This window comes from Quercus suber, unplaced genomic scaffold (genome assembly GCF_002906115.3).
Source record: "Quercus suber isolate HL8 unplaced genomic scaffold, Cork oak 2.0 scaffold_128, whole genome shotgun sequence".
NCBI classification, from domain to species: Eukaryota; Viridiplantae; Streptophyta; class Magnoliopsida; order Fagales; family Fagaceae; genus Quercus; species Quercus suber.
The window spans coordinates 1,171,504-1,192,027 of NW_027069591.1; the positions used below are offsets into that span (position 1 = coordinate 1,171,504).

Genomic DNA, 20,524 nt, shown 5'->3' on the forward strand with positions numbered 1-20,524 from the left:
AGCCTTAAGTTATACGACTGAGCACAAAAGCTTTTCCAATAGCAAAATGATCTTTAGTAAAAGTCTTTACTTTGTTCTCTTTTAAGATTATATGGCATGATCTTTAGTAAAAGTAGGTAATTACTTTGTTCTCTTTTAAGCTTATATGACCTGTATATTCTTTTTAAAGTTATACTTTTTAAAGTTCTACTTGATCTTTACTTTCTTTGTTTTTGGATGTAATTTTTAGCTGAAAGTTTATTTGCTTATTTGTTGAAAATTGGTTAAAATATAGTTAAACCTAGAAAGTTTAAAGATTCAAAAGCTTCTTTCACTCAATACTATGAACTTACTTGAGAGAAAAGTTAACAAATGCCCTAAAAGCGTTTGTTAGTGAACCCTTTTAGGAATGTTTTTATGGGGAAAAAAAACCATTAATGTTTTTATTTCTTTGCAATAACTCTATGCACTGTCATCAAATCAAATGACTGTAAACATTTTAAGATTTGCAGCTATATATTGCAAGATAATTATTAAATACTCCAAAAGTACCATAAAGTATCAACTTCCAATAGATTCTATGGCTCAAATTAATTCCAGTCATTTAAACTTGACTCCTCCAATCCTTAATGTAACTAATATATATATATATATATATATTGGCTCAAATTAATTCCAGTCATTTAAACTTGACTCCTCCAATCCTTAATGTAACTAATATATATATATATATATATAAAGGTAATTATTGGGTACTCCCAGAAAACCATAAATGCGTACTCTCTCCTCTCATATAACTGTAAGTCCTACTAATTAAATTTATGATAAGACTCACAATTAATGTGAGAGGGAAGAGTACGCATTTATGGTACTCTCAGAGTATTCAATAATTTTCCTATATATGCATAGAGAATTGGAGGAGTCACCTCTATCTACTATATATCATACTCGCAAGGATTCATGTTAACCCAATTCATGATCTAGCAAAAAGCCATTTCTAAATTCAGGAACTGCATCTCTTCGAGTACCACAAATGTATGGTACATAGCTGAGAGTATCGTTGCTCTTATTATTATACTCAACTATTGTTATTGGCTATCGTTAAATATATATATATATATATATTTGTCATTGTTGTTATATATCTGTATGTGTTGCAGCATGGAGGAGTGCATGAAGATTGGGCAATGGGGAGGAAACGCTGGAAGCTACTGGAAGTTCCAAGCAAATAAAGGTGGGATCAGTGAGATAACAATTATTCATGGAGAGGCCGTCGATTCAATTTCATTCAAAAGTGAAGATGGAGATGGTGCATTCGAGTATTCTGATAAGTATGGTGGCGATGGTGGCGATCGAACTGACAATGTACACACGGATACTGCCCTTATAAAATTATTAACTCAGTTACAATCATGCATTTTAAATGAATGATACGTCAAATGAAGCTCTCTTTTTTGTGTGTGTGAATTTATACGCAGATATTGCTCGACTGGCCGGCCTAGAGAGTATTTGACATCAATTACCGTACAATTGGGAATGTTTGGAATTATACTGTAATCAAATCACTACGTTTTTATTCAAATAGGACCAAGTATGGACCTTATGGAGATGAGAGAGGTGAATCATTCTCCTTCCCGATGGAGGGTGGCGTAATTGTTGGATTCCATGGTCGCTCGGGTGCTTTGCTTGACGCCATTGGTGTCTATGTAAAATCTTTTATACCATCTTGTGCTTTGAGCCCAGGCTTCACAATGCACCAAAAGGTTTGGTCGTTTTAGCTTCTCAAACTCTATGTTTTATCCTAATAGGAAAAGTTAATGGATACTTGGCATGTTTTTAGTAAGTATTTTTAGAATCTTTTTGTTGGAAAAGAAAAAAGGAATTGATATTTGTAGAAGCTTTTTATATTAAAACTTTTCTAAAATGGTTAGTTAACAAATGCCTTAATAACATACATTAACATAACCTTATTCTAATTTACTTGAAGACTCACTAAATAATGTTTATTCGTGACATTTATTGTTCTTGTTTAATAGTTGGACAATAAGATGAACGTGGTTGTGCCACAAGGACAAGGGCCTAGGGGTGGTCATGGTGGGAAGCAATGGGATGATGGAGTTTTTTCTGCAATCCGTGAATTGCACTTGCATGTTGGAGATTCAGTAATTCATGCAATACATGTGTTGTATGAAAGCAGAGACGGGAAGCTTGTTCGGTCGCCAAAGCATGGTGGATCTGGCAGTGATAAAATTCATAGGGTAAATAAATAAATTATTATTATTATTCAATTTAGTAAAAAATTGAATTTTTTAATTTTTTTGGTTCTGAAATTTATCAAATTAATTTGTTTATGTAATTAATTAAAAGTATGGTGTACGATTTTGACTTTTTGAGAGTAGCGTGTAAACATTATACAAAATGTTACAATACCATGTTACTTTGATTTGTCAATTGAGCTTTAGAACATTCAATAAAATTTTAATTTTCCAAATGAAAATTAGTTAAGCTAAATTATATTTTTTTTGTCCCTGAAATTTTGGGTAAGTTCGGTTTTGGTCTTTAAATTTTAAATAGCTAGTTTGAATTTTTAGTCTTTTCGCTTTTATAATTGGAATAATCTTATCCTTCCAGGGTCCATTTACGAGGTTGATTTGGTTTGGTTTCTTTAAAATATAAGATGAGTTTGAGTGGTACCTTAATTATATGGTTAGCTTAGATGGAAAGAGAAAATTCTTACCTTCTTTGGAATTTCAAGAACCAAATCAAAACTCAAAAAAATTTGATGGACAAAAATTAAACATATACTACTACATTGTAGGGATCAAAAGTTTACTTTACTTTTATTATTACTAATCCTATTTGTACTTTGGGTTGGCAGATAAAGCTTGATGAGTCAAGCTCAAGGGATTTCTTGGTTGGCATTGTGGGGTTTTATGGGCCTGTTAAAGGGAACGATAGCTTCGAAGCTTTGCGATCCATCACATTCTACACAAACAATGGCAAATATGGACCCTTTGGTGATGAGATTGGTAATGCTTTCACATCTAGTGTCACCACAGGAAAAGTTGTTGGTTTCCATGGAGGAAGTGGTGTCTATTTAGATGCAATAGGAGTGCACATGGAGTACTTCTGAACATGTTATTTTTAATTGGTTTTGAAGTGATGAGATGAATCGAGAAAAATCATCGATTGAAATATAGTGAGACTCTTGTCCTCTTTTTCTTTAAATTGGGGTATAATAGCAGTAGCTATAAAAGTCTTAAATTGTAATGTTTTTGAGTTATGATCTTTGTATTTTAGTTGTTTTGACCTTGAACTTCTATATTAATGTTTCAGACTCTTGTCCTCTCTTTCTTCAAACCTATGAGTTGTCCTTAATTAAATTGGTTTTAGCACCTGAGTTACCAGCCTAGCTTATGCTTATTAGTAAGCACCAAAATTTTGCAATGTAGCTAGGTATCATGAACAATTAGGGACCACTCTCTAATCAATTCTAGGATCAATTCAAGATCGTATCCTGGGAAAGCAAGCATCCTTTTCCCAATTACTAAGTACTCCATCTTCATGGATCTTAATTTTATTTAGCTATAAATAATTTATTGCTTTCTATTTTCTTCTTAATTCTTCTTCTATCACATTGGGTTTTTCTTTTTGACACTTTGGCCTACCGAATGAGTATACTTTTATTGAAGCTTGTATGATTTTTTTTTTTTTTTTTTTTAATCTTGGCTGAATATTAAATCAGGTTATTCAAGTCAAAATTTACAAAATAATATTATTAAAATTGGCACACTTTAAGATAATTTGGAATATAGACTTTTAAAAAAAATTAAGCGTTAAAATTGTGTTTTCAAAATACGATTTCACATAAATTGTGTTTTTTTAAGTATTGAAATTGTGTTTCTGAAACAAGATTTCGAGAGGAAAAAAGAAAATAAAAAAAGGAAGCTAAACTATAAAATAACTTTAAAATAGTGCCAATTCTGCTGCAAGCCTATTCAGTAATATAGGCATTAAAATAATTTTACAATATATATGTGTGTACATATATACGCACACACATCTGAAACACTAATATGACAAATAAAAACTAGTGAATTATTTTTCACTTTTTCAAAAAGTTGTTATAGTTGTTTTCCCTTAATTTATAAATCAATTAAAAAGTTATATCTATTATCTCATTTTATGTATAAAATTCTTCTAATTATAAAAATGTTTAGTACTGCCAAGTAAAAATTCAAAAGATAAAATTTCTAAAATAAATAAAATAAAATAAAATAAAATAAAATAAAATAAATAAATAAAAACTCAAAACTCATTTGACGTAGTTGCTTTCTTCCTAAGTAACTCCACTTGAAGGCCTCGAGGTTGGGATCAATTTTTGAGAGGGCTGTGAATATGTGTCAAACCTCCATTTATTTTTTTAGGTCTCTTTGGATCAATTTTAATTTTGAGGGTGATAGATATAGTTTTGCACCAAAATTAAACTTTTAGAAGTATTTATAAATTATTTTAAAAAATTAAATTGATGGAGGAGGTCAAACCCACTCTTGGTCTAAGAATCACTACAAAAAAGGGGAGCTATGAAACGCGGCTATAGACCCAAAAACGCGACTATTGGCTATGGCAGCGTTTCTTATAGCCGCGTTCACAAACAGGCAGCAATAGACCTATAGCTGCGTTTTTAGACACGTGGCTATTGAAAAAAAAATTATATATATATATATTATTTTTGAAATTTTTTTTTTGTCCATCATAAATAAAAAATGAACACGTTAAAATTTTTTTTAGAAATACTTTATCCACATATTTTCATAACAAATTCAATGTGACAAATTGTTATTACTGTTATTGTAAGTAAAAAAATAATTTAAGTGATGGATTCATATTGGAACCAATAAAAAATTTACCACATAAGATTTGTTATGAAAATATTATGGGCATATCATTTCTNTCTAATTAGGTAATGTTTTATAGTAAACTTTTATATTTATTATGATATATATATACACACACACACACATACATACATACATATATAATATATATTTATTTATAAATATAAAAAATACGACAAACCCGAAACGGTACACCGTATTGACCGTTGGTACCGAAATATATCGTTCTACTGGTCAAACTAGTACAACCTCTGGTACGAGATTAACTCCCTTGAAAAAAAGCCCAAAAACAAGCTTACCACTTACAAGTTAAAGAAAAGTTTTGAGAGAGAGAGAGAGAGAGAGAGAGAGAGAGAGAGAGAGAGAGAGAGAGAGGGATATTTAAAAGACAAAGTCATATGGCTGCCACTCCAAGAAACTTAAAATCTTATGGCAAGTTAAAAGATAAAAGAGCAAAGGCAATTGGACAATTACAAAGACTAATAAATTTAAACACAGTTACAAAGACCAATAAGTTGGGTAACAACAAAAATAATGTCATTGACACAACGAAAATGCAATAACAAAAATTTTGAGTTTAGTTAAATTGTTAATAGAGTAATGCTATGGACACTATGAAAATTAAAGTATTAAATAAATCTTTTTAATAGAATTATAAAGCTATGGATGCAACAAAAATATTACAACTACAAAAATTATAGTTGAGTTTAATTGAATTTCAATAGAAAGAAATGGTAAAACTAAAATGTATTTTTGTGTGTGTCTTTTTCTTTTTTTTTCTTTTTTAATGTCAATATATTCAAACTCTCTTTTTATTATTTTCTTAAAAAAAATTATTAAATTTTATATAATTTAAGTTTCTTAATGATCACCATAGAAAAAATTTCTAGAGCCTTACTACCTCCTTAAGCCTTTAAGTTATATGGCTGAGCACAAAAGCTTTTCCAATAGCAAAATGATCTTTAGTAAAAGTCGTTACTTTGTTCTCTTTTAAGACTATCTGGCATGATCTTTAGTAAAAGTAGGTAATTACTTTGTTCTCTTTAAAGCTTTTATATATGACCTGTATATTCTTTTTAAAGTTCTACTTGATCTTTACTTTGCTTGTGTTTGGATGTAGTTTTTTTTTTTTTTTGAAGGGGGAAACATCCTCATATCTTATTAAATGGAAATAGAATCAAGATACAATGCTTGTATTACAGGTGGATGTAGTTTTTAGTTGAAAGTTTATTTGCTTATTTGTTAAAATTAAAAGTGGTTAAAATATAGTTAAATTTAGAAAGTTTAAGGCTTTGAAAGCTTCTTTCACTCAATTCTTTAAACTTATTGAGGGAAAAGTTAACAAATGCTCTAAAGACATTTGTTAGTGAACCCTTTTAGAAATGTTTTTATGGGAGAAAAAAAAAATAATTAATATTTTGAAAGCTTTTCCTATTTTTCATAAAAATTTATCAAAATTTTTTTTTAAGATGGTTTATTAATGATTTCCTTAAAGACACACGTTAACATAACCTCCTACTTAATATGGCAAATACATAAGAAAATTAGTTAAAGTTAAAGGACAAGGTTTGTGATACAAGGAAATTTGATTGCACATGTATTCTACATTTACTTATCTTCACTGGTAATATAATTTTAAAGAAATGCTACTTCCATAATATTTTTACAATATTTTCACAACAATTTTAGTTGGCAGGTTATTACAGGCTTTTAACTTGAATCTACCATGGAAATTACTTTCTTACCTACTAGTAACAGCAAATAACAACCTACCACATAAAATTTGTTATAAAAATATTGTGAAAATATTATAGACGTTGCTTTTTTCATAACTCTATCATTCTAAAGCTATTACTATCAATTATGCGGCTTCTTCTCTACGTTTCCAAAGCCTTTATGGCCCAAATTAATTCCAATCTTTTAAAGTTCACCCCTCCAATCCTCAATATATATTTCCATCGCAAGGGAAATATGTTAACCCTATTCATGTGCTAGCAAAATACTACTACTAGCTATATTTTGTACCTTATCAGGAACTTCGAGTTCTGCAAACGATATGGTACATAGCTGACAACAGCATTACACTTACTACTTTTTTTACATGTTATTGTAATTGTGGTTACTATTTATATATGTGTAATTGTTGCGGAGCATGGAGGAGAACTTGAAGGTTGGGCCATGGGGAGGTGAAGGTGGAAAGAACAGTTGGAGCTTCAAGGCAAATAAAGGTGGGATCAGTGAGATAGTTATTATGCATGGATGGGCCATCGATGCCATCTCATTCAAAAGTGATGATAGATCTGGTACGTTCCAATATTCAGATAAGTTTGGTGGTAATGGCGGCAAAACTGAGAAGGTAAAAACTATCATGCTATAATTAAAAGATTTATGTGTACACGTATATTTTGGTGAAATATCATGCCTTGAAAGAATTGGTTTAGGCAAAAAGTCAAAACTCATTTCACATCGCTCAAATCTCTAACCTATATTTCATATCCCTATTTCTATCTTTCTCTTAACTCCATTAGACTTGTGTTTGGTTCTTGTTCTCGGGTGTAGTTCTCACCTTTAAAACTCAAATTTTCTACAATCACAAGATTTTTTATTTGAAATAATATTTTTGATAATCATGAATACATGTTATTCATGAAAATTATTACAGTTTGTGTATATATATATATATATATATTTCAAAACATTAATGATAGGTGCCTTCAAATGAAGCTGAATTTCTTTTCGTGCATTATGTGTAGATTATGATAGACTGGCCTAGAGAGTACTTGACATCCATTATCGGGACATATCAATCTGCCTGGCCATTTGGACCGGTTGTAATCAGATCACTACACATTATTACAAATGTGACAAAGTATGGACCTTATGGTACTGAGGCTAGTACGCCATTCTCTTTCCCAGCTGAGGGTGGTGAAATTGTTGGTTTCCATGGTCGTTCCGAATCTTTCGTTAACTCCATAGGTGTTTATGTCAAATCTCAGATTCCATTTTCTGCTTCAAACCCAGATTACACAATGCAACAAGAGGTTTGGACGTTATAGTTTCCCTAAGCTCATGTTTCTATTCTATCTTAATTACTCGAGGCATAAATTAAATTAATGATGTTTGACTCTGGGCCTTTGTTTTACTTGTTTAATATAGTTGGATAATAATACAATGAATGTGGATGTACCACGAGGAGTAGGGCCTGGGGGCGGTCATGGTGGGAAGCTATGGGGGATGATGGCGTCCCTTCCTCAATTCTCGAATTGCATTTGCTTGTAGGAGATTCAGTGGTTCATGCAATACAATTGTTTTATATAAGGTAAAGAAAGATTAATCATCTTCAAATTATCCCCAAAAAAAATTAATGAATTAGAAGTTTTATATGATTTTGAAATTAGGATGTAAACATTATACGAATATGTCAAGAATAATGAAATCGTGTAATCCAATTATGAGATTTAAACATTATACAATAAACAAACAAAGCATATTACTCTGTTTGTTTCGATAGAAACCTTGTGTCAAATAGTTGAAGTTAGAAGATTATTTTTCAATTCATTTAAGTTTGCTAATAAACATAGAAAAATGATGTACTTTTATATAAAATACTTGTCAGAAAATTAGTCATTTTCTTGAAAACATATTGTTGAAACAAATAGAGCATTACGTGTGCAGTGTTACTTTTCTATTTTGATAGAAAAAAAAATGAAGCATTAGCTAATCCTATTTTGAATTTTGGGTTGGCAGATAAAGCTTGATGCATCAACTAAATTCTTAGTTGGAATTATGGGATTTTATGGGCCTGTTAAAGGAAATGATGACTACGAAGCATTGCGTTCTATTACCTTATATACTAACAACGGGAGATATGGACCCTTTGGAGAGGAGATTGGTACTTCTTTCACCTCAAGTGCCTCTAGAGGAAAGGTAGTTGGTTTCCATGGAAGAAGTGGTTTTTATTTAGATGCAATTGGCGTTCATATGGAACCCTTCTGAACTTGTAGCTTGAGAATTGAACTTTTCCTGTAATATTTTATTTTTATAATGTGCTACTTTTTCTTTTCTTTTTTATTGGTTTTAAAGCGCTGAATTGAATTGTTAAAAATCTGAACATTCTTATTCTCCAAGTTGAACCAGGGTTTTTTTTTTTTTTTTTTTGGCTATTACGTTTTCAACTAAAATGTGACTCTATTGGATAAAATTGTATTAATTCAAATAAGACCTAAAGAAAGAAAGTGTTCACTTTTTTCTCTTCTAAAAATCGGAGGTTTCACCAAATTTGATGAGTGTTCTTTCTTAAACCTTTGTAAGGATAAAATTCTAGGTAAGTAGCAGAGATAGGATTTAACGCCAAAGTGACAAAGCATATCAATCTAAATTACTTTCTTTGTTTTTTCCCCTCTTTCTCTCCAAAAGCAATATGAAATCTGATGGTTTTAAAAACTGGATCAAACCAGCTAGTTCAACCTAGCCAAACAGGTCCGATCCAAGTCTGTAATTTCTTTTTGAAAATTAGATGAGAATATTTCACAATAGGAAAAGAAACCAACTACAGACCAATTAAAAGGACAAGTTAAGAGTATTCTCATCAAGGATCTCAAAAAATTTAGCATTTAACATCTCAAAAACTTACTTTATTTATTTTAACAACTCACTTTACAATACACCCAACATCAAACGTTTTATATTTTTTACCACTTCATTAATTAAAGATAGTGAGAGAGAGAGAAGAAAAGATAGTGAGAGAGAGTCAGTGAGAAGAAAAGAGGAATCGTGAGAGAGAGAAAAGATATTTTAATTAAAGTAGTATTAAAATATTATTATATTTATAAGATTTGAGCTACAGTGGACTGCTAAAATTTTTAACACTAACACCTTTGTTGTAGTGTGCTTTTTTATAATGAGATGCTAAAAAATAGCATTTTTAGCTTTTGAGAGCTTTAATATGAATGCTCTAATAGTAATAGGGGCAACACATCTCACTCCTTTTTTTTTTAAAAAAAAAAAATCCAAGAGGGTATGGAGGAGATGGGGATAAAACCCCAGGCATTACAAGATGCTGCCCAATATGCTAAATTATGGGCAAGAGAATTAGACAGTCTTGGGGAGAAGGAAAAAGACCAAGCAACAAAAGAGTTAAGATATTTCTAATATCATGTACTATAATAACAATCTCCTAATCTGGATGAACTTGGTTGACTACTTTCACTGTGAGCTGGAATCTCCTTCAAACAAAACGTAGTCTAGGACCTGAGGTTAGTCTGGACTCTTGCGTGCTTTATATGCAACTAGCATGGCTACTTTACATTCTGCCCATAGAATACTCCTTGATTTTTCAAGCCCTGTCCAAACATATAAAACTCTACCTTCTCAATTTCTGCAAACTACTGCCAAGAGGAGCAATTATCTCGGATGGTAGCATCAAAATTGAATTTCTATGGGAGGAGTGCAATATGGTGTGCTATTCAAATCCTTCCACTGCAAAGAGCCATGCTGATTGTTTTAGTGTGCTAATTCCATTGGATAAATTTCAACACCATTGTGCAGCAATGAATTCCTGGATCTTCGTATATTCCCATAAGACAGCAGCAAAGCGTGTAAAAGGAGGATTTGTTGGATTTTCCATTCCTAAGTATCTGGCTAGATATAAAATCATTTTATATCCAACTTCACATTGGATGAGAGTTTGTTGATGCAAAATTCAGAGGCCATAATAAGCTACGCTAAACAATCACTATTAGGAAGAAGAAGAAAAAAAAAACAAAACAAAACTTTTTTTAACGAGCAGAAGACTTGTAATTCATCCCATTTCCTAGTAGAGACAAAGAAACTTGTTCTCAATCGACTCTTGTTGAGCATTTATGCAATTATGTAGTCAATTGTAAAAACTAGTAATTCTAAATTTCATGGTCGTATTACTCATCGGTGTTAGTCTTGATTTTAATTTGTAATTTGACAATAAATTTCATTTTGCTCAACAAGACCTGTTAAAAGTACTTAAAAACAAAGTTCCCATACTCAATAGAGAGGCCCTAATACTTAACAAAAAACTACATATACTCTGCATTCTACAATGCCATGATTAGTTTGCCTAAACCAACAATAATGACTATTTACTTCTTCGATTTCGAAGAATATCCATTTGGCGTTGATGAAAATATTCTTGCTGTATTTGAGACAAGCTACTTGTATCCATCATTATAATTCTTTCCTCCTCTTTCAATTGTTCCATTTGAAGCTTTTCTTGCATAATACAAAGTCGCTCTTGTTCTTGCTCTTTCTTCATACGAATTCTCTTTTGTTCTTGCTCTTTCTTCACGAAATCTTGATCTTGCTCTTGAAGACATGTTTTCTCAAGAATTTCAATTTCCTTATCATTTGTTTTTTTCCCTTCTTCTATCCCATTCAATATCCCAGTAAATTTATAACTCATATTATCTTCATTCTTTCGTTTACTCACCCGTTCCTTTTCGACCCTCTTGTCTAGTGGTCTCTCCAAATTTGCAAAAGTATCATGTGAGACATTGTCTTGTCCAATATTTGTCAACTCTGGAGTAGAAGGAGAAGATGTTATTGCATTCCTAATTCTTTTAATTCTTTGCTTCTCACAATGCTCCAACCATTTTGGTTGACACCTCAACATATTCCAACAATGATCAAATTGAAACGGGGTTTTATGTGATTCTTGATACATACGTTTCGCCTTACCAATCTGAAAAATTAACAATAGAAAATAATTAGAATCATAAAACTGTTTGTGCATTGATGCATTGACACCACTTTCAATATAATCTATACCTTGTCATGTTCATTCAAACCACTTTGATGCATTGATTCAACCTGGGCCAAGTACCCACAAAACTTCTCGGTGCTATTCTGAATTGTTGACCAACGACTCGTTATAGATGTTGGAGTACGTTCAGAAATAAAGGTCTTGTTCTTGTGGAAGTACTCCCAAATCCTCCTCCAGTATGACTTGTGTTTTTGCTCATTCCCTTCCACTACATCCAAGCTAATATTTAGCCATGCCGATATAAGGAGAAGGTCTTCTTCTATGGTGAAGTTACTACCTCGTTTCTTAGCAGTGGGTTCCATTTCAACTTGGGGTGGAGACTCTTGGGTGGATATTTGAGCATGTAGATTCAAATTCTGACCCATTTTTTTTGGAGATTCCATCATGAATTTATTTTCAAGGTTAGACCCCCCCTGTAAGGGATTGGTGAAGCATGTGTCTCCATGCGTTTTTGAGTCTATCCCTACAGAAAATTATTCACCTAATGAATTCTGTTGGATAAGACGTGAAGTTTATTGCAAAGTAAATAACACTAGTGAAAGAGTTAATTGACGTGCAGAGAACTTGTGCCCTTATCTACCCTTTCTTAATATCATGTTTATGCTAATATGCTTACATTCAAAATCGGACTTCTCAGAAACTAGTATTAAAAACATAGACATGAAGTTATTTGTAAGAGATGATATTAAGGAATAACTGAATAAGGGTGGAGATGCTACTTTACTCTTCAATCCACAAAGACATAACTACAGGCTAAAACACAAAAAGAGAGAAGGATATCAACCACAACCAGAGACAAAGACAGAAACAACCAGATCAAAAACCAGAAAACTGAAATAGCATCAACCACACAAATTACCCATAGCAAAACACACACACTTTTTCAACCAAACCCATCTTCAGTTTAACCATCCTTACCAATTTAATATAAACTATATAATTCACATACCCCTTTGTCATTAAAACAAGGGCTGAAAGTGATTCCAAAACAGTGCCAGAATAATTAAGAACATGCCAAGATAATAAAAAAATACTTTGACCAGTATGCGGAGAAACATTTGCAGAATCTCAGAGGGAAAAGATAAAAGGTATGAAAATAGCAGAAGGTAGAAGGTAGGAAGGATTAACCTGACCAGAGGTTGGCTAGGGGTTTTCCCTTCTGGCATGCCATGACACATTCCAACACAAGCTCTTGCAGCTGTTTCTCAATGTCTTCTATGGGTTGGCAGGCATCAACTATCTTCAATGAATCAATGATACAAGGTCAAAAGTCAAAGCAATCCATAAATGATATTAGAGAGGAAACTAGACAAGTGAAATTCAAAACAAAACTTCAATTAACAGAAAGCCAAATTGACCAGGGGCAGACACTATGGGCAGCAACCATTGCACATCTAACAATGCCAGTCTTAAAAGAAACCGGAAAAACAAAAAACAAAATAAAACTCCACCCCTAAAAGTAAGAAACCAACAAACAAGTAACATAACTTCAAAATAGAGTATTCTTCTTATCTAATAGCTTCTTTTTGTTGATGCTTTCTCTGTCAATAAAAGATAAATAAATGAGCAAACTCCAGGAGCGAATTTGATGGGAATCAACAAACAGCATAACTTTAGATAGAATTAAGTGCTATTATTATCTAAAATATAATATTTCCACATTCTTTAAAATATAGACTTGAGGAAGTATTAAGATAATACGTACTGAAAATCAGTCAACATTCAATAACAAACTCTTTCTTACCTGTGTTACCAATGAGCAAGGCTGGAATATTTTTTTACTTCATGTTTAACAAAAGCTGAAATAGAATATGAAAATACTGCAAAATATAAACGGTTGTTTGAACGGTTTTTATTCCAAGTAGTAGCAGGCTTCTAGGTGTCCAACCAGATAGAATAGAGTCAGAACGTATCACCACATGAAACATAAAATTACCTTCCAGGAAGCATCATGGAGGACCTGATAGCATTGGGCAACTTTCCTCTGAAACTCAAGTTGCTCATATTTCTCAGCTCCATATCCTCCTCTCTCTGCAGCTTTCTGAGGAATTTCAAAAGACTTCTCAATCCTAAAATTATGTAAATCTGTATGTATGAACATCTTTGCATATTATGTGTATATACGCGCACATTATAGAAGGGTAGAGATTTATGAATGAAAGCATATGCAAGGGTAAATTAGTGAGCGTTTGTGTGTGTTTATCAAGTTTATCTTCCACCGGTATGAACAGAAGTAATATACACTCTATAATCGGTATAGCACGTATAATGGAGACAAAAATATTCTTTTTGTCCCTAAAATTCAGTTGTGTTCTATTATCGTACTTAAAGTTTAAAAACACAAATTTAAAATGTCCTTCATTTCATCCTTCTGTCCATTTTCAATAAGTTTTTTGTTAGCATGTCTAGCAAAATGCATATTTTAGGGATGGAAATAGAAACTAGACTATATTTCAGGGGCAAAATAAGTATAGTTTACGATCTACTTTTGTCTCTGAAATATCACCCAAGTTCTATTCGGTCCCTTCAATCAAACGCGTCGGCAAATGAACTTACAGTAGTGAATGGAGGAAAAAATGTAGATCATTTTAAATTTTCATCAATGGGCATAGTACTACTTTTAGAATTTGAAGGAAAAAAAAAATGGAACCCAGGCTATATTTTAGGGAAGAGAAAGTCTATAAACACAACAAATTTGACAAAAATTTCACACCCGGCTGATGTAGCAGATTGTTACTGATAGGTTAAAAGGTGATGTTTGTAGTGGGTTCAGATAAAAACCAACAAAAGCTTCTCAACTCAACTATTGTGAAAAATGTCGTCTCTATAGCATTGTTCTTTAAGGAAAAAAAATTAACCCATCATTAATTAAATTCACTCCCCCTCACAGACAACATCTTCCAATGCAAAAGCAATAAAAATTATCACAATGGCTCAATGGACGGTCATCCAATTTCACATAACCATTAGAGTCGGTTGATTTTGCTTCATAAATTCCCTGCATAAAAGGCTATACATATCCATCTTGCGTCTTCCCCCCTCCCCTTTTCTTCTTTTATCTTTTTTCAGATTCAGAGGGGTGAGGTGGTGTTGACAGCCCAGAATCTTTATGCACGTAAGAAACAATACCAGATCTGGAGCCAGCACCACATAAAGGGGTATGCATGTCTCAAATACAGGTTAGATAAAAATGAACATGCTGAAATCTTTCAACACAAGGCAAGCTACCTCTCAGGCAGGACAGTTTCATGCCTCAAACCTATGGAACTCAAAGAACTTATCAAAGAAAACAAAAATCCTACAGAACTCAAAGAAACACATGTTGATAATATTGCTGAAGTCTTTAGTGTTTACTTTATTTAGTTTCATATTAATAGCTACAACTTACCTCTGGCTGTATGTCAAGGTACAATACCAGATCTGGAGCCAGCAACCCAATCTCTGGTGCCTGCAAAAGACTTTGTTCTCAAAACATGATAGGAAACATAAAACTTCATCTTAAAACAGTCTGCACAATATCTTCACCTTACACCATTCATCGCCAAGTCCTTTGGCAGATGAGAAAGCCACCCCAGAATAAGAATAGCGGTCGACAATAAGGGTGGTTCCAGTCTTCAATTTAGTTTCCATCAATGATCTGAGTAAAGTCCAACCACAGTCAAAAGTGTGCTTGTACACATAGTCACTCAAGTTTTTGTCCCAATAAATAATGCTCAGAGGAAACATAAAAACCCAAGTACTCTTTCTTTTTAGAAGGTACAATGAAATCTATCCTGTCTACAATTGAATTTTTTTTCAGATTGAAGGTATCAATCATTCTTGCAAGAATACTAATAGTGGAATTATAGAATTCAACCTATTGCTACTTGATAACATAATATCATTTTGTACAAAATCATGGCTACACAGGTTAATTTTAAAGTTTCAAGTGCCTCTACTGCCCAACTAACCCCAGCATGACAAAACTGCAGACAACAACTCAAGCCACAAGATCATGACCATTGCCATGCATAACTACAGAAAAACTATCTTACGAATGCTCCCAGCTTAAAATGGCACATTCTTATTACATACATGCTGCATTGCAGACAGGTTAACACCAAGTGCCATGCCACATTCGAATGCACATAAATTTGTGACATCCAGTCCAAATGCTTAAGACCATAAAGGATATGAATAAAATGGGATCTGGATGATGTCTCAAAAACCATTATATCCAAATTTAGCCACCATGCCCGTATAGAAGACAACCACTTGAGCTAGAAGATCATGGTTTTACCACCTAAGCCACCATAAAAGCTATCTAAATTCATAGAAAGAATAAAAGCTATAAAATTTGATGTAGAGAATGAGATAGAAGCCAAAGTCCACTTATAAAGTGCCTTCAAAATTAGACTTCAGCTTTATCACAGGTAAAACCTTTACCATTGTTCCTTTCTCCATATGCATCACATTAAGCATTACATAATAGCTTTCCAAAGGATAATAAATCCATCACCAAGTTAGGTACTACTTAACCAAGACCAAACAAGCAATGGACCACAGACCACATTTCCTGGGCAATATCACAATAAGGAAAAAAATGTGACCCTAGCCCCATGTGGCTTATACAAACATAAAACTAATCCAAGATAATTATTCCCTTTCTCAAAGATTTATCTATTGTAAAAAATTTTGCTCATGTAGCACACCATGAATAAAATAAAATAACATTATATATTAAAGTCAAAGAACAATTAAAATCCAAATCAAACCCAAACTAGCTTCTAATTGTAGTCAAATTTTGTGCCAAGTGTTCATTTTAATTTTCTTAATTTTGGTGCCAAGTGAATCATTCATAATACTTAGCACAAAAATCAAGATGATCACCTCACTCACATAGGCAAGCCCACCTCATCATCACTATTGTTGAATGCTTCCGTGCATAAGCACGGATTTCAACCAAGGTTATCTTTGATACAGGTCAACAATCTGAAATTTAATGGAAAAAACAAAATTGCAACAAATCTCAAGTATCTCAACATCAGTATTTGGAAACATATGAAATATGTAGACATGCCCGGGAGTCAGAAACTTCTAATAATTCAAGGATACAAAATTTTTCAATTACATATTAACACTTCGCACAAGCCATACAGTTCAAGTATAATTGTTAAAAACTTTCTATAATATACACTGCATTACAATAGCTTCCCAAGTCAACTTGGATTTTACCATTCAATGCTACCATAGATATGACAGCATGCATCATTGTGAATGTAATGTATCTCAGTTCATACTTGTTAAAAAATAAATAAAAATATAAAAATATAAAAAAAGATATGACTATGTACGCGTTTGGATAGTGCTGAAAAGCACTAGCCGCGCGTCTGCGTTTTCTTTTCTTTTTTTTTTCTTTTTTTTCTATTTAAGCGCATTTCAGCACTGAAACACACTTTCAGTGGGTCCCGTGCACTGTTCACGGGACCCACAAACTTCTTTTTTCAGCAACTTTTTCATTAAAAATGGGTCTCACAACACTATTCACACATTTAAAAATTATTTTGCTGCAGTGTTTTCAGTTTTTAATTTTCAGCAAAATAAGTATTATCCAAACGGACCCTATATGCACTCTACTGCTTAGCTCCGTTTAATCAATAGCTTGTTGAATGAGAGAATTCAGTTAACTAAAAGTTACCACGTACAAAAGATCCACTTTTACTTGCAAAAGTTGATATATCATATACGCCATCAGAATATCAAATTACCAAAAACCATAAGCTCCATAACAGTTCCTAAACTTTTAAGTTTGTCCTTGCAAACTTATTGGCTATTCAGTTTCAAGCCAATTAACAACTTGTTTGTGACTGGTCACAGTCGTCTTGATGTTCTAAAATAGGCAACTCTTTTCCTCGGAAACAAAATGGTGGAGCAGATATATTCCTCCAGCATATAAATGTCTGTCTTTTTATTTAAATATGCAGATTGTTAAATGAAAATTCTAAAACTTTCAAGCTAAAAAAGTTTATCAAATGAACTCTCTTTTATATAAGTGAGAAATTTTATTCATATAGCAGCAGCACAAAAAAGAACACTGTTAGAATTATGATTAAATCTACTTTTTCCTAATAGCTAAAGCTTTTGGGACAGTGAGTTCAATCCCTATCTCCATTCCATCTCCTACTTAAAATGTTAAAAATCCCAGCATGTTAGTCCCCATTTATAAAGTAAGAGTTTAAGCCCACATGTAAGGGAGAGTGCTAGAATTATGATTACATGATTAAATTCACAATTTCCTAATTCCTTAAACTTTTGAGACAATTGGTAATTTAGCAAACACATTATAACACAAGTCAATGGGAAGTGTTTTAGGAAATCATATCAAAATATTAATGAAATTTAGCTATATCATATGATACTTCAAATAATTGGTTTAGATATGCAGATCGGCAATAAAGAAATTGCAATCAGGAAAAGTTAAAGAAACAAAGTAGAACATTGTTCCCAAGCAGGTTACCATCACCGTAGTCCACAAGAACCTTAAGGTTCATAACATTGTTAAGCATTGAAGGTTTGCATTGTACGTTTATTATCAAATTACAAGATTTGTTTCTCTTTCCCCTTTTAGATAGGCATAAGAAATAGAACAAGCAAGAAACTACCATCAGAGGAAACAAGGCATTTCAGCTTATAACCATAATTCCATGATTTGCACTAAAGAGAAGATGGATCGTGTGATCATCCAATTGTGATTTGTTGGAAAGGTAAGAAGATATCATTTGCCCAACATTTGTACTTCTGTCAGGAAACCTCCATAATTCAACTGAATGCCCCAGTCCCTCCAAGTATGTGAGTAGTCTACTAGACTGTGAAGTCTTCCCACTACGATCCAAGCCTTCTAGAACAACCAAGGCACCTCTTGACTCACTGTTGCAACCACTAACAATAGAATTGTTGGTATTTGCCATTTGAATCTGCCCAATAGGACACTTGTGAGGGAAATTTAATTGAGACTTCAATGACTTTCCAAAGGCTTGCACTCCAAAATTCCTAGAGAAACAAAGGGAATAAATCTCTCTATTATAGAGGCCCTAACTATAAGAAAAATATAGCACAATAATTTTAAAAAATCAAATTAAAAGTTTTTAATTATGGGGTATTAAAGAAAACAAAAACCTATACACAATTGAGCCTAATACACCTAGAGGCCAAGTGGGGTTTTTCATTGTGCAAAGCAGTTAAAACAACCATAAAACCCATGAATCAAAGTTGCATTTCTATTTTCCTCTACTTTCCAGCAACCAAATTAATATTCTGCATTTTCTACTATAGCTAACCAATTTCACTAAAAGATTTAAATAAAACCAAAAATAAAAAGGCTAAAGGGCACAAGTAAAGGATCCTTACTTACAAACCTGGAGAGTACGAATGGTAGGAAAGGATCATGTCCCTCCCAAACCTACAAACTGCAATCAGAAAAATACATGAATCAAACCACTCCATATCCAACATACCAAAACACACCAACGATACAAAAGAGACATTGATATAGTTCAATCAGTTAGCCCAACGTTAAAGTTAAAATCAATTGGCAATTGGCCAAACAGATTAAAGTTAAAATCAATTATCTATAAATGAAGTGTAATTTAGCAATTACCTCTTTCCAAAATTTGTACAAGACTAAGTGGAACTTAAAATCAATTGGCCTATATCTATCAATCTGTCTGATGACATAAAAACTAATCAGAGCACCCTGAAGCAACATGCAACACATTAAACTTATGTATAGAGTTTTTTCAGTGTGTTTTTGGATTATGCCAAAAGGAAGGCTTTCCACAACCAGAAGAACACAATGTGATCAACTTTATCTCACCTTCATTACGGCAAGAGAAAAGAAAAAAAATGGGGGAAAAAAAAAAGTGAAGGTTTAAAGAGTGAGATCCTCTTGTAGATTTGGATATTTGTAAGATGTGAGTTGATAAGAAGGCTGTGGGTTTGGTTAGCCTTACATTCTCAAAAGTTAGCACATAGGCCAAATTGGTCTTATGATTTACGAAAGCCAGCCTCACATCATGTGCTATAGAGGCTCTACAATTTCAAGTGCTCTGACCTGTAACCCCACAACCCAACAGTGGCATGCTCAATTAGAAAGAAACACATGAATAATAATTAAACTATATGTTGGTGAAAGCACCAAGCACACTTACGCACAAAGGCTTCCTAGAGCCTAGGCACAGAGCACAAGCTTGAGTCTAATTGAAGTAAATGGCACATTTTTCAAAAATAATGTAGTAAATTTGATAACAGTTATTGACAAACAATATGATAATCAACTAATCTAATAAAATTTAAACATTGCATATTATATAATTCTCTTTCTTTGTAAAACATTACAACTACGATATTTGATAGCCATGATTAAAATGAAATACATGGTTGAACCCAAATAAATACAAAGGCAAATACCAAAAATCACTAGACTGACAAATAATGACTAACATTGCATATTATATAATTCTCTTTCTTTGTAAAACATTACAACTACGATATTTGATAGCCATGATTAAAATGAAATACATGGTTGAACCCAAATAAATACAAAGGCAAATACCAAAAATCACTAGACTGACAAATAATGACGTCTATGCTTAACATAAGCAGAGAAATGCAATCCTCGTCTCATTAAGCATAAGATCATCATAATTGTCATCAAAAAATTTTGTAAGCCTCATCATATTCCCTGTCTGCTTCTTCTATATTAATATCATCTCTCTCAATAGGTTAACACAAGATTTTGCAACTCTCATCGTCTTCCTCGTCTGCTTCATCTAATTAATATCCTCTCACCCAATAGGAATATGTTGTAAACTAGAAC

At 32.6% G+C, this 20,524-nt stretch overlaps 1 protein-coding gene and 1 pseudogene across 2 annotated transcripts; one reads left to right on the forward strand and one right to left on the reverse strand.

Moving 5' to 3' along the window:
• The first annotated feature begins 919 nt into the window (after positions 1 to 919).
• LOC112021623 (agglutinin-like) lies at positions 920 to 8,712 on the forward strand (annotated as a pseudogene).
• A 2,116-nt stretch (positions 8,713 to 10,828) lies between these two features.
• Positions 10,829 to 18,699, reverse strand: LOC112021677 (glutathione S-transferase T3). Of its 2 annotated transcripts, none has more exons than XM_065776114.1 (7): positions 18,356 to 18,699; positions 15,196 to 15,323; positions 15,059 to 15,118; positions 13,607 to 13,711; positions 12,799 to 12,910; positions 11,676 to 12,133; positions 10,829 to 11,589 (listed from the first exon to the last, which is right to left on the reverse strand). In XM_065776114.1, exons 1-7 carry the CDS (start codon positions 18,615 to 18,617, stop codon positions 10,987 to 10,989), a joined length of 1,728 nt encoding a protein of 575 aa, XP_065632186.1. In that variant the 5' UTR covers positions 18,618 to 18,699; the 3' UTR covers positions 10,829 to 10,986. The 2 variants fall into 2 exon arrangements, with proteins under 2 accessions (XP_065632186.1, XP_065632185.1); XM_065776113.1 differs by lacking the exon at positions 18,356 to 18,699 and adding an exon at positions 16,540 to 16,749 and having other exon boundaries at positions 15,196 to 15,307.
• Between the last annotated feature and the right edge of the window lie 1,825 nt (positions 18,700 to 20,524).